Genomic DNA, 14,371 nt, shown 5'->3' with positions numbered 1-14,371 from the left:
CTATCGATGCACGCACCGATGAGCTACTTGAGAAGTTGGGACGTGCCCGTTCACTCTTACAATAGACTTAACCAGGGTACTGGCAAGTACCACTTAGATGAACCCGCCAAAGAAAGGTCAGCCTTCATACCCATGCAGGGTGTGAATTTAATGTGCTTCCTTTCGGGCTGTGAAATGCACCCGCCACTTCCAAAGACTTGTGGATGGTCTCCTAGCAGGATTGGGAAAATATGCAGTTGCCTCCTCGATGATGTGGCCATTTTTCTGATTCATGGCCCGAAAACCTAGAACACCTGAAAAAAGTCTTTGAGCGCATCAGACAGGCAGACTAACTGTTAAGGCCAAAAGAGATGTCAAATAGGCCAAAACAGAGTGACTTACTGGGACACCAGGTGGGTCAAGGAACAATAAACTGCCTTATGGGCCAAGGTGGATGCTATCCAAAAGTAGCCTGTCCCAAGGTCAAAAGAAACAGGTCCAATTCCTTTTTAGGCTTGGCCGGGTATTCGGCGATTTGTACCACACTACAGCCAAATCGCTGCCCACTAACAGACCTGACCAAAAAGACCCAGCCGAATGCAGTTAAGTGGACTTGTGAGTGTCAAAGGCCTTTACCCAGCTTAAGGCGACGCTCATGTCTGACCCAGTGCTAAGGGCCCAACTTGACAAACCATTCCTGTAACCACAGATGCATCTGAGCGTGATGTGGGAGCAGTTTTAATGCAGGAAGGACCGGATCAAAACTTTCCATCCTGTCGTGTTTCTCAGCAAGAAACTGTCTGAAAGGAAAAGCCACTGGTCAATCAGTGAAAAGGAATGCTTACGCCATTGTGTATGCCTGGAAAGCTATGCCCATACGTTTGGGACGGCGCTTCCAGCTACAAACCGACCATTTTGCTGCTGCTAAATGGCTTCATACTGCCAAGGGAAACAAGAAAAAACTTCTTCGATGGAGTTTAGCTCTCCAAGATTTTGATTTTGAAATTCAACGCATTTCAGGAGCTTCTGACAAAGTAGCTGATGCACTCTCCCGTAAAAGTTTCCCAGAATCAACTGGTTAAAAAATTGTCCTTAAAATGTGCAAAATCTTGTAGTTTACATAATTAGTAGCATGTGTGTTATTAATTTGTTTATTCTAAAGTTCTAGGAAGAAATCACTGCCAGTGTGGTCTAAACTGGAGTCAGAGGCCAGGTCCCAATGCCTGTGATGATCTTGCCAGTCTCTTGTACTCAGCAGCACATCTCCTGAGGCCCCCACAATATCATACATGACCTATTGTTTACATGACCCATATTTATAAAGCTTGACTTCAACCATTAGATTTTTTCCCTCCTAATTCTCTCTTTATACAGTAAGGCAGCCTTTAATCCAAATTTTTTTTGATAGAAACTCGTGGATTCAGCCCGTTTATTTTTTATTTAAATGGTTTAAGAGATTACACAAGTTTATGCCTTAACATATTTTGTATTAAATTCAGATTTCAAACAGGTTTATTTTTAAAAAGAAAAAATTATAATTTAAAGTAAGAAAATCTAATTTAAATTTTAAAAAATCTGATTTTTTATCCTCCCCCCATAAAAAAATCATTGATTTTTATCCACCCCCTAGGACCCTATGTTGTGAATCCTAGTCCTAGACTTTAATCTTAGGACATTGTATGCTTCATGATTACTTTTATAGCAACCAAAGCCTGCTTGTCCTTTCTAGGGAAAAATATGAGGACAAGGTCCCAGACCAGATGAGCAATACAAAATCTTTAAATAATAGGAGTCCTTTTTTACATTTGAAGAAAACATAAAGCAACACTGAATTTATGTATAATTGATTGATTGATTTAATTGTTTTTAAATCACTGTAATTGACAGAGAACGTGAGCTCCATGAAATGTACCATACATTCAACAAATATGTATTTATAAAGTAATTCATTTCTTAATTCTCTGAGGTGAACACTGCTACAGATAATTCCTTACATATAAAAAGTTCTGGAACTTTGCTTTTAAAGCATCTTTCAGGATGAAGTTCAAGAGAGTTCTTAGCCAAGTATCCCAGCTTTTCAAATGCTCTAAATAGAAAATGACTTTACACATTAGTCCGCTGGCTTCTCTTCCAGCATTTGCAGCTCTGGTATGAAAGAAACATGTTCATCAAGCATACTGTTTTTGGTAGTGACAGCAGACTGTTAAGAATCTGCAGACCAAAGAGTCCCAAAAGAAGAAAGGAAAAACCATGTTCATTTTGTCTTCAGTAATACCTGTTACACAAAGCCAAGACACCTTAGCAGCCATTTAGCTATTACACCCCTGTTTCATACAAGAATAGAAAAAAAAGACCATCAGGTACAAAAAGCTTAGTACTACAAGTTATTAAAAAACCAAACCATTAAAATATGTGAGAAAGTGTTTGCATACAAGTAGAAATACAATCCTCATCGAAGCAGCATACACCAGAGAGGACAATCGTTAAGTTTTTAATTAAAAAGAGAAAAGCCCAGATGTTCTTTTAATACAGTGAGAACATTTGAGAAAGGGAGAGGAATAAAACATTCCTAGTCTGCCATGCCACATACATTGTCTTTGTAAGGTCACTTCAGGCATAAAAGAGTGTGGTGTCAAACAAAAAGCATGGAGTCAAGAGTTTGACCATAGCACTCTATGCCAGGCCCTCAGATTGAACTATTTTCCTGAGTTTTGGTTTATTTGATAGATTTGCCAATGGCCCGAGTAGTCCCCTGCAGACACCAAAGACCAGGGCAGGTCCTACATGTTACTCTGGGATGTACCAATCTCCTCTACATCCAGCTGCCAGGGCAGTGCTCACTACCCAGCCATCCTGAAGGGGGAACATGATCAGCTCAGAGGCTGCTCCATAAAAACCAGAGGCTTAGGGTGCACAAATGCAATACTGTGCTTGGATCATGCCACACCCATACAGCCAAATCCTGACCCCATTGAAGATAATGAGAATTTTGCCAATGAGACAGGATTTGGCTCAGAAGCAGAGGACATCACCTCCAAGAAATGCATGGGGAGTGGGATCCCAGTGGTCAAGCCAGCCAGTTTGGGATTTATTTTAGATTGAGAGATTAAGAATTCAGAAACAAGGAAGCCAAAGCACAACAGCAAAGGACAACTTGGTGTCAATTATCCTAAAATAAACGTTCCTGATAGACTTTACTGCATTGTGACTACATGCTTTTACTCTTCACAAGAAAATGGCCACCCCACATTAAAGATGGTCCACACCTAAAGCATGGTAGAGCCAAATATAGCAGGTTAGTGAGAATACCTGATTGAAAATTGAAGACGTGATATCCCAGACTTGCCTTATTTAAGATGATGTATTTTTTTGGAATGTTCTCAGAAAACAAAATATCTCACTGGAAATCTAGCATTGCCCTAAACACCAGTATCTGCAGGAAGCCAGCATTTATCTGGCAAGAAAGACTTGAGTCTCAAAGAAGAAGGCAACACAGACAACTGTTTCTGGGACTCAGTAATCGATCTGTATTCATCTCCTACAGGTCAAGCTAGGCTCATCATGGCAACTGGCTGAAGCCAAAGGGCTTCAAAACAGAACATTAAAACTGTATCCACTTAGCATTTCCAGAGAAGTGCCAATTCTCAGAAAGGGCACAATGACTGATGTTGGCAAACATACAATTATATAGGACTTAGATTATACATAACATTATATGCCCCTCGGGCCTTCTCACTTTCCCTTCCAGCTTCTATCTAGCTTTCTAAATGTAAACAGCCTGGAAGATCTTGAATAGCAGAAAAACAAAATATACTTATCTTCACACCTGTTCTTTTGTAGTATTTGCATGTTTGGCTAACGCAAGAAATATCCCAGAACACAAACTGGTGTCGCCTGGCAGCCAATAATACTAATGTGAATCTCAATATTTAACTAACCACATTTTTAGAAAGCAGACCCTGCTCTCTAGATTACTGCTTTACTTCTCCCACACAAACTGTTCTCCACTCCAAACCTTAGTAACCCATTTTCATTGACATCTTTATTCCTGCTTTTCCCAATTTCTCAACCACTGCCTAGTAATTATTCACTAGTACTCCTGGCAATGCCTGCCTACTGGCCCCATTCAGCACTGCTGTAGGCATCCCAACAACCCACCCGGAGTCTCTGTCACACACTATCAATGACCCAGTTGTGCACCCCTAATCATGCAGGGCCCCATTCTGTACCTGAACGCAGCTGCTTCAAAGCAAGACTACTTAGTTATGTTAGATTCCCTCTCTCCTCCTCTTAAATTCTCTCTTCATCCCACCCGGTAACTAGCTATGTCTAGTTTAGATGTGGCCATAGCATCATCCATACCATAATCTCCCTGAAACCACCCCCACCTTGATCTATTCAGTGCCACACTGATCCAGCAGTGAGTGCGCGCGCGCACACAGTACATTTACGTTTTATACTGGCTATTATTGGTTTACTTTAGATTGTTCACCATCCCTTCTCAGTCCCTTTCCCCCTGCCCACCTTTCTGATCCACTGCACCCAACCTTTTTGAAAGTTTGACAGTATCTTCGTACATCACTGAAATATTTAACTCTGAAATTCCAAACTTGCTTCCAAAGTACACACTTTATATAAATAGGTAAAAGCTTCAGATAAAATATTAGATCGTCTCTGTGGTTTAACATTTCTTTAAATAGCATTAAAAACACAAACATCCAGCCCTTGCAATCATACGTACAAACATACAAACACACACACACGTGAATTTATAAGGCTCATAGGTAAGTATGCAAAAAATAAACACCCCCAGAAAAACAAATTCTATACAATGAATCTGAAACCAAACAGAAGCAAACCGTTAAAAATACCAAACTTCTTGTGTTTCCGAGCATTCTTCTCTCTTGTTTTCAACTCATCAAAATAGTACAGTATTTACAAGTGGAAGGAAAAGCTGCACAGGCAGACTTTACAACATGTGCTTCAGAGTGCCTTTGTACTGGCTGGGTGTGCAGTGTGTGATGCTGGCTTCTGAGGGTAGTAGCTGTAAAAGTAAACCTGTAGCAGGATGGCCATGTCCACAAAGACCTGGAGCAGACCACAAATGGAGAACTGGAAAGGAGCCTGGTTCAGGATAAAGTAAACAGTCTTGAAGGTATCGCCTCTGGTCCACATCAGCACCATCTTGACACTACAAAAAGGGACACAACAGAAGAATTAAAGAGTGTGTGACTTGGGAACCTCTTGGGGCTAACTGGAGAGAGCACCTGGGGGTAGGGGGGTGGGTAGAGAGTTTTCCCAGGATCCCCCAGGCCAGATGTGTGCGTATTAAGTTGACCAAAAGGTGACGTGAATTCTCTATCAAGAGCCCCCTGGTCATCATAATCATTGCAAAATGTATATACGATCATTTGTTTAAGAAATTCTGTATCTATACTGAAAATTATGTTCTGAAGGTACATGAGTTAAGGCAGGTCACTAGGACATGATAAACATGCTCCTGTCAAGTAGGAGGGAAGAGACTCTTCTCTCTCTCTGCCTGGTCATATGTTTACTGTCCGTTTCACAATGGAGGTCTTTTTTATTCCTGAGGGCATTCTGCACCAAAAATTAAAAATTCTATACACAGTATTTTAAAATTGTGCAAGCTTTATGTGTCAATAAATAAATTCAGAGGCTCCAGCATGGCAGTGGGACCACAGGCCACAGGCTTGCTGAAGGTGGGAGATCACCCTGCAGCCATCCACCCCACACTCTCTGGACACAGACCCAGCAACAAGGCTGCATCCAACCCTGACACAGCACAAGGCCTGGGCACCCTGTGGCCCTGTCCCTCTGCCCCAGGTGCGGGGCATGCTCAATCAGGCAAGATCTAAGTGTGGAGGGGCTCAGTGTGGGGAAATCCAGGTGTGGGGTGAAAGGATTCTGTGTGGGACAATCTAGCTGCAGGCAGCTCAGTGAAGGGTCTAGGTGTGTGGGGGGGATCTGGATGCACAGAGGCTGGTGTTGGGGGGGGGAGGTGTCCAGGTGAAGGGGCAATGGGACTCTCCAGGGACTTCCAGGTAAAGGTAACTGAGGATCAGCAGAGGGGGTCTGAGTGTGGGGGATCTCAGCAGGGGATGTCTGGGTGCTGGGGGAGTGGGGCTTGGTGGGGCTTGGGTCTGGGTGCAGCTAGTTGGGAGTCAGTGGTGAGGGAGTCTCGATGTAGGGGCTCAGGGTGATGCAGGGGGTGGAGCATCAGGGTCAGAGTTTAAGTGCAGGGAACTCAGTGGGAGGTGGTCTGGGTGCAGGGGTGGAGGTCTGGAGGCAGGGGTCTGGGTACAGGGGGGCTCCAGATGCAGAGGCTGAGATTCAGTGGGGTGGGTTTCAGATATGGAGGGCTAGCGGAGTTCTGGATGTACCTGGTTAGGCTTGGCAGGACTGTCTGGGTATGAGAGGTCCAGATGCACGAGGGTTGGGTGAATGGGGGAGCAGCTCCCCCTATAGTGACCCCTCCCATCACTGCTGAGGAGTGATGGGGGCAGGAGCTTCCTGCAGCTGGAGGAAGTTCCTGGGGGTGGGTCTGATACAGCCCCAGACACTCCTTGCAACCCCACGGTGATTTACCTCTCTGCTGGCTGCTCTGGGTGCCTGAAACTATGTACCTGCACTGCCAGGGAGTGGTGCATGACTGCTCTTGCAGCTTCCCTTTGCTTCCCTGTCAGAAAGTCATTTCTCTGCAGGAAAGCAAAGAAATCTGCGAGGAACATGAATTCTGCACACATGCAGTGGCGCAGAATTCCCCCAGGAGAACTTTTTGAATTACCGAGCCTGATGCTAAATCAGAAGATTGTGAATTCAACAAGAGGAAAGACGTAGGAAAAAGCAAAAATAGCAAAGAAGTTTACAAGCAAAAACAATGGATTTGGGAGGTATAACAACTGGGAGTACCGAGTACACCTAGGTCCTTCACCTAGAAGGCAAAGTGTTAGCATGTTCTGTTTTATGAACGGAGGGTCACAGCCAGGTTGGCTGGCAAATGCTGCAAAGACTTGGGGTGAGCTAAACTTCATTAGACAGGAACATATCTTGTTAGTTAAGTCTAAGCTCTAGAGTGCATGTTACAATTTTATTTTACATGTAACCATTTGTCTCCAATACTTTTACTTACTATTTCTCAAATTTCTATTCTTTGTTAAATACATTTATACTTGTTTTCATTATAAACATATCTAAGTGCCGTGTCTTAAGTGGAGCTGTGATCTAAGGTGTAACTGGTAAGGGAGACGCTCAGGAGGGCTTGTGGGTTGTAGCAATAGCCGTGCTCAACTGCAGAGGGACAGCAGGGAGAGTTTGTGTTGCCCATGACAGGTAGAGTCATAGAGTCACAGAATATCAGGGTTGGAAGGGACCTCAGGAGGTCATCTAGTCAGGGAGCTGACATCCGGCAGGCATAGACAAGGCTTCCTCTTGCTAAAGGCAGGTGATAGCAAGGGGTCTCACAACCCTGGGAAGTATTACAGATGGAAAGAACTGGAACTTTGATTCAGGGTTAGCTTTATCAGACCATGACAGCATTGATCTACCTATATGAACAGTTGTCAACACCTGATGCTGCAGCGAAAGGCTACCACCAAGTCCACACAACACACTTAATCAGATCAAGCAGCGCTCTAGGTAGGGATGGATAATTGCTTCCTGACCCCCTAAAGCCTACAATTTTGTTATCTTAGTACCTACAGACATGAATGCCAATGGTCAAGTAGTTATCTAACTCCTTTTAAAAATCACGCTGCGATATCTGACTTGATGACATCCTATGAAAATAAATTACATAATTTTATGTGCAGCATAATCAGTGTAAGTAATATGGTGAACATCAAAAAGACTTCAAATATCTTTTCACTGCAACACTTATGGCCTCCTGTGGAGTGGCGCGCGCGCGCACACACACACACACACACACACACCTACCTTCTAGTCACTCTAAATAAAACACTTATGCGAAGAACTGATTTCTTGTACATCATACCATGCAATGTGTGCTCCAGAGTCAAAAATAAGTAGTCCAACAGTACACACAAAGAAAACAATGAATGTATCTGCAGCTGTTTATAGCAAGGTTAAAAGTCATCAAGAAGGTTTGCTCCCATGGTTTATACCTGTGCCAATGCCCAAACTTTAAATACCCAGCATTCCTCCCTTTTCTACTTTCACTTTGCTGCATCTTTGGCCTTTCCCTGCTTTCCTCTCATCTCCAGTGCATTTCTGGTCCTCCCATTCAAGGTTCAGGAGAAAGTTTGGGGAACAGAAATAGATTTTAAAAACGTAAAATACATAAGGTTTTTCTTATCGTGCCCGCAACACTGACAGTTAAGGATGTGAACAGTTAGTTTCTGAAAGCTGGTTATGGGCTTCATATATTCTAACTGGAGAGCTTTTTAAGAGCGCATATAAGCAATACTAAATAATAGCTTTGCAGTTCACAGTTACATTATCGTAAATATTATGCAGCTCATAGATGAAGTGTCAGAATTATGACTGATGGAGTTTTGCCAGACTTGATTGTAATGCATCAAATGTAACTGTGCACACACTGTAGAGAAGGAATAGGGCCCAAAGTTAATTTCCTAAACATTCAAAGGTGAGGAGGGGAAATCAAGATAGGTACATTTGTATTTTGGATACAAATATATCACCCTAATATGGGCTAAATCCTACATTCCATACTCTAGCCCTTACTATAACGAGGGCCAAGGGAGTCAGACGATACTGACCCATCACGTAACAGGAGTATAAGCCTTTTGCAACATGTATACCCCATGTTCGGTGACTGGGATCATAAAATAAGGATCAGTTACAATCTACATATTAGGAAGCTACCAAGGGATTTCATGTGTGAAGCTGCAAGCTGGACATATAATTCAATAAATAATAATATAGGACTAGTTCAATCTCAAATTGTATACAAACAACGAGACGAAATAGCTAAAGGTAAACCTACTTCAGTGCTCCTCGTTCAGTGAAAGAAAGCACAGTCCTGTGTAAAACACCACCAGCCACGGGAATGAGCCAAGTTACAGAACCTTTTTTAGAGAGTTACACAGGCAGATTTTTTTTTTCCTAAAACAGAAACAGATCCGAACTGCTTGAATACGTAAGATGAGAGTGCAATAAATTAGGATAGTTCATTTGCAGGCAGCTGAAATATGACTTGATGATCCTCAGCCATGGATGTTTGCTATGCAGCTGATTGTGGACACATGATTTAATTGTGAATCTGTCGTTTTACAATTTTGTTTGTCTGTTCAATAAAAACCAGCCCATGGTGAACAAGTGTATGTCTGGCAAAATGATATGTTAATTGTTTGGATAAATCCAATTAAAAGATGCCCCATAGATTTTAAGGAGGAGTCTAACATCCAAAGGAAAAAACCTGGGACCTCTGTTTTTTCGTGCTGAATATCAGGCAAAGGCAAAGTCAGAAAAGGGGGCTATTTAAAAATATCCCAGATTGTTGCTACCCAAGAGAGTGGGGTGTTTTCAGGGGAAACGTATAACATCAGCAGTCTATAAACCATGAGGGAGTTTAGTCTCCTGGCGAGAGAGCTATAGCCAAAGGCGAAAAACTTTTGGATAAGTACAATGTAGCGCTTTATGAGCAGAGCACATGCTGCAATGGCAATGCAGATCTAACAGTCACATGAGCCACGATGTACAGACAAACCGGTCTGTGAACTTCCGTTAAGAAATACTTTATGATCTTATTGTTCGCAATGCTGGTTCACAAATTTGGCATGTGATCCTGCATTCCTTGCACATTTAGGAGTCCCAGTGACTTCAATGGGAATTTCAGATGCTCAAGGAAAGTAGGATTATGCCCGTGATGTTTTCCAGGTCACACTCCACCACTCAAGTGTTCAGAAGAACACAAGTTATTCAGCTGCACCTATACAAGAAGATTGACACGAAATGAATATAGCTTAAAAGTTAACAATGTCAGACATCAGAAAATGTACATTAGTTGGGGCATAACACCAGGAGAAAAATCTGCAAATTAATCCTGGGTTTTTAATTAAAAAAAAAGAAAAAAAATCTGCTTTTTTATAATATTTTTTTTTCACAGCAATCAAATAATTGCGACAAACCTAATTTCACAAATACATCAAGGCCAGTGGTTCTCAAACTTTTGTACTGGTGACCCCTTTCATGTAGCAAGCCTCTGAGTTATAAATTAAAAACATGTTTTTATATATTTAACATCATTATAAATGCTGGAGGCAAAGTGGGGGGTTTGGAGTGGAGGCTGACAGCTCGCGACCCCCCAGGTAATAACCTCGTGACCCCCTCAGGGGTCCCTAACCCCTGATCTAGGCCATAGGGCCAAGGAAATAACCAGGCCACCTTGTACACATTAGTGACCATATAAGTTCTCCCTACTCACACACTCCTATATTTACAATATTACAGACATGCTGGTAGCACCACTTATTGTTAAAGTTACCTAATACTTTCGACTTTAGCACCACCCCTGTTCTCATAGACTGTGACATTACCAAACTGTAATCATCTGGGGTGCAATTTTCCATGCAGGGTGTCTGCCTCAGGTTGAATGTGTTTTGGAAAATTTCAGCTACAACAGTTTAACCATTTCTGAGAACAAGGTTAGATGCAAATACATTATTTTGCCCAGTTGGCTGGGTGGAAGACATAGGTCATATGAGGAGCTGGAGGCAGGGGAAGGGACACTGAAACTAGCTGGCAAGGAGATTGGGAGTAAGAACCAATGGGGGGGGGATGGAAGGGAACAGAAGGAGGAAGGAAAATCTGACAAGGAGCTGAGGTGTGGCTGGTCAGAGAGACTTGGACAAGGGACCAGGGAGGGGAAGACTGAAATAGGATGAGGAGTTTGAGGAGGGAGACTAGAACTGGGAGCCAATGAGATGTGGGGAGAGAACACACAGATCAGATGAGGAGCCAGAGGGGAGTAGGAGCTGGGAGGGGAGCATCTGGAAGAAGGAGGAAGAAGGAGACTGGGACTCAGTATATCCAGAGGGAGAGATTAAGACTAGCTGGGCAAGGAAACTGGCACTGGAATGAGAAGTCTGAGAAGTGGAGACCGAGACCATGGGACTGGGTAGGCAAGGAGCCAGGATGAGGATAGGGACAGGTTGGAGGGGATGAGGAAGAAGGAACCATGCTTGTAGGGAATGGGCAGAAGAATCTGACTGCTAGAGCACACTCTGGAAAGTAACCCAAGATCCCTTAGTGTCTCAATTACTCTGCTGTAGCAAATATCTGTGAAAAAAGTCTCTCTCTCATCTCCCTTTAGTACTGGTCCATGTGGAGGACAACAACCTACTGCTGCTATCAGTTACACTGTTAGCTCAAGTGGAAGAGATCTGTGCAATGGATCAAAAGGTTCCCACAATACTGATGACCCATGTGGATGTCAATATGAGGCCACATGGAAGTTTGTTTTTTCCTATAGAAAACAGTATGTGATCACGTAAGTAAAGACTGCATCATAATGCACAGGCACAAGGGGGCCAGATTAAGGCTGAATAGTGAAAAGTTAGGAAAGGCCAGAATTCAAGTTGAGTGCTTGACTTTGAAACCTCAATAATGTTCTTTTAACACAGCTGTGTTGAGGTAGTAATTCTACTTGCTGCATGCAGTGCTTCCATTCAGAGTAACGGGAGTTTCTGTGTGCATCGAGAAGAATCAGAACTTTGCATCCTCATGTACTTTGGCATATTAAGTCATTTCAGGATTTCATCTGGGATCAGAAAAGGAAGCTTTAGTATGTACATTCTGAACTTTGCCCACTAGCCCTCTGAAGTGGAGGGGAATTCTAATGGCTGCCAAGATATTTTTTACATTTATTCTTATTGTTGAAAAGGAGAAATCTTGGATAGATTGCTTATCATCTGCCTACAAGGAAGAAAGGAGCAGAGTGTCTTGTCAGATAGGGAGGCTTTTACTGAACACACATTTATTTTTGGGTGCTTGTCTGAGTGGTTATTCTACAGACCTTTTCCATTCAGGGAAGAAGAAGATGCTAAGTGCCACAAGAAAGTGCCATTTCTTGCAAGAATACCTGAGGCACATACAAACAAGCTAGAAGTATGCCAAGGAGATCACCTGCAAGAACTATATTCATTTACACACAAGCTGCAAAAGCTCACTTCCAACATTCACAGAAGCCATATTTCAAACTTCAAGTTCTGATGCTTGAGTTTTTCCCAAACTAAGCACCCCAACCATTAACAAAGCTGCACTCTATGGCATCCACAACAAAATAACATTCAGCTTTACATCTTCTCCTATCGTTACTATAACGTTTGAAAGCTGGACTGGAGAAGCTTAAACTGCAGGGCAGGCCCTGATCTGCACAACCAGCAGAGAGAAAGTCAATTAGAAAAGTGTTATGACCATACTGTTCCAAGACAAAGAAAAAACTGTCATGTTAGTTATGGAGAAAGAGACAGAAAAAGAGGAGTGAGCCATGTCACAGCATGATTGGTTAATTAGAAAGAGATAAATGGCAACATAAGTTTCTGCAAAAACAGATATGCCCAGCAAAGAGAAGGAGGCAAGAGTTGCTCTGAAATAGATGGTGTTGCCAGAGACTGAAGCTGACTTGCAACAAAAATAGCACTTCCCACCAATGTAAATCACTACTGCGGTATCCAGTGACGACAAACCTCCCAAAACCAGAGGCTCTCTTACAAGTGATTTGTTACAGGGAATTGCTAAGTTAATGACTGTCAGTTAATGTCAAGTCTCCATAAAATTTGAACTGACCATAAATGGAGGGAATCTGTTGGGAATTTTTCTGTTGTGATTTATTCTTAAACACATGAAAGGATAACTACTTATTATGCTACTGAAATAATTCTCAGAAGAACATTATGTGCTTTTATCACCTGATAGACATTAAAAATCTCTTTTTCCACAGGTACTACCAAATACTAATTTTTAATATGCTAACATAAAAGAAATCCCTGAGACACTGCAGTTCTGCACCAGTGACAGCATATTTCATATAGATTGTTGTACAATTTACTTTGCTAAAAAATAGCACCAAGCAATAGCTTTTATTTTTAGTTCGTTGTAGTATTGTGTGTGCTAATTCTCCAATTTGAAGTTACATGAATTACAGAAACTAGAGTTGGAAAATAATTTATTGGCTCACCTGGTCTATACACCCAGCCAATAAAGGAGTGTTCTGTAGAAAGCTTTTTCCAGACCCCTGAATAGTTTTAAGTATGCTAAAGAGAAACCTTTCCACTGCTTCACTTGGGAGGCTATTCCACAGTCTCATCTATTAGTTCTCAAGCTATTTACCATTCTGGGCTGCATATGCAACTCTCTCTGTGTTATGTGAAGACATATTCAAATTTATATATATATTACCTGTATGGCCCTCCACTATTTGGAAATTTTCTCCAATATTTGGGCTCAGAACTCCTTATTCAGGCATCACTCCCACAGAACTTAATCTTCACCCTTTCTTCATTCCATCTATCCATAGCCTGACTGCATGTTCTTGCATGATTCTCCCTTTCTAGCACACCATTCTGCTTTTACCCTCAAATTCTTTGAGCATTCTCTTGTTCGTTACACCTTTCTTCCTCTGTCTACCAAAAGAAACAAGAACTTCTAAATAAAGTTAAGGCACAAAACCCTGTTCCCTCTCTCTGCCCTCAAATCATTATTAGTCTTAAAATTTGATGCAACAATACATCAAACTAACTGTCACTTACAAAGCAGCACATAGGCAGAACCACAGTCTGCAGAACTTTGGTTGGTGCTTGGCACAAATCTACACAAAAGGAAAGATCTAATAGTCCTTGTTTTTTATTTGTTCCATGGATTTTCTCATATCAAATGTTAACACTCTGCATATGTATGTAATTTAACACACAAAACCAAAAATATCCTGCAGCTGGAGGATGTGAAGAGGATCAGACATTAGACAATGACTTCCGTTGTGAAATTCCACAGTGACTTGACCACACATGCCAGCACACTTCAATAAAAATAGCAGCTACGTTTTGCCGGACTGTAATTACACTCATGGTATAGTCATGAGTGTAGTGCTAATTTTATTCAGTGGCCAGCTAGGGGACCCAGAGTCCTAAAGTTTATTTCCAATAACTGGAAGATGGATACAATTTATCCGACTTTATCCACTTAAAAAGTTATTCGCTGCCCTCTCAAACCAGTGGAAACTATGTAAAAATCAACAAAATTTCCGTGACTTTCAACTTTCTCATTAACTTTTGAGAGAGTTTGGTTATGTCTACACTAACACTTGTCAGTCAGAGGTGTGACTGACATAAGTGTCACCAACAAAAGCACTGGTATGGATAGCACAATGTCGGCAGGAGAGCGTCTCTGGCTGACC

The 14,371-nt window shown here is 42.0% G+C and overlaps 1 protein-coding gene across 2 annotated transcripts in view; it reads right to left on the bottom strand.

Annotated features, from left to right (window-relative positions):
* Positions 1-1,811: 1,811 nt before the first annotated feature.
* Positions 1,812-14,371, bottom strand: part of SLC66A2 (solute carrier family 66 member 2) — a 97,233-nt gene continuing 84,673 nt past the window's right edge. For both annotated transcript variants that reach the window (XM_032801238.1, XM_032801239.1), the window contains one exon: positions 1,812-5,170. In XM_032801238.1, the coding sequence (XP_032657129.1) occupies positions 4,963-5,170 (208 nt within the window). In that variant the 3' untranslated portion in view covers positions 1,812-4,962. The remainder of the gene's footprint in view (positions 5,171-14,371) is intronic.

Source organism: Chelonoidis abingdonii, chromosome 2 (assembly GCF_003597395.2).
Source record: "Chelonoidis abingdonii isolate Lonesome George chromosome 2, CheloAbing_2.0, whole genome shotgun sequence".
In the NCBI taxonomy this organism is placed as follows: domain Eukaryota; kingdom Metazoa; phylum Chordata; order Testudines; family Testudinidae; genus Chelonoidis; species Chelonoidis abingdonii.
This window is presented reverse-complemented; position numbering and strand designations above follow the sequence as displayed.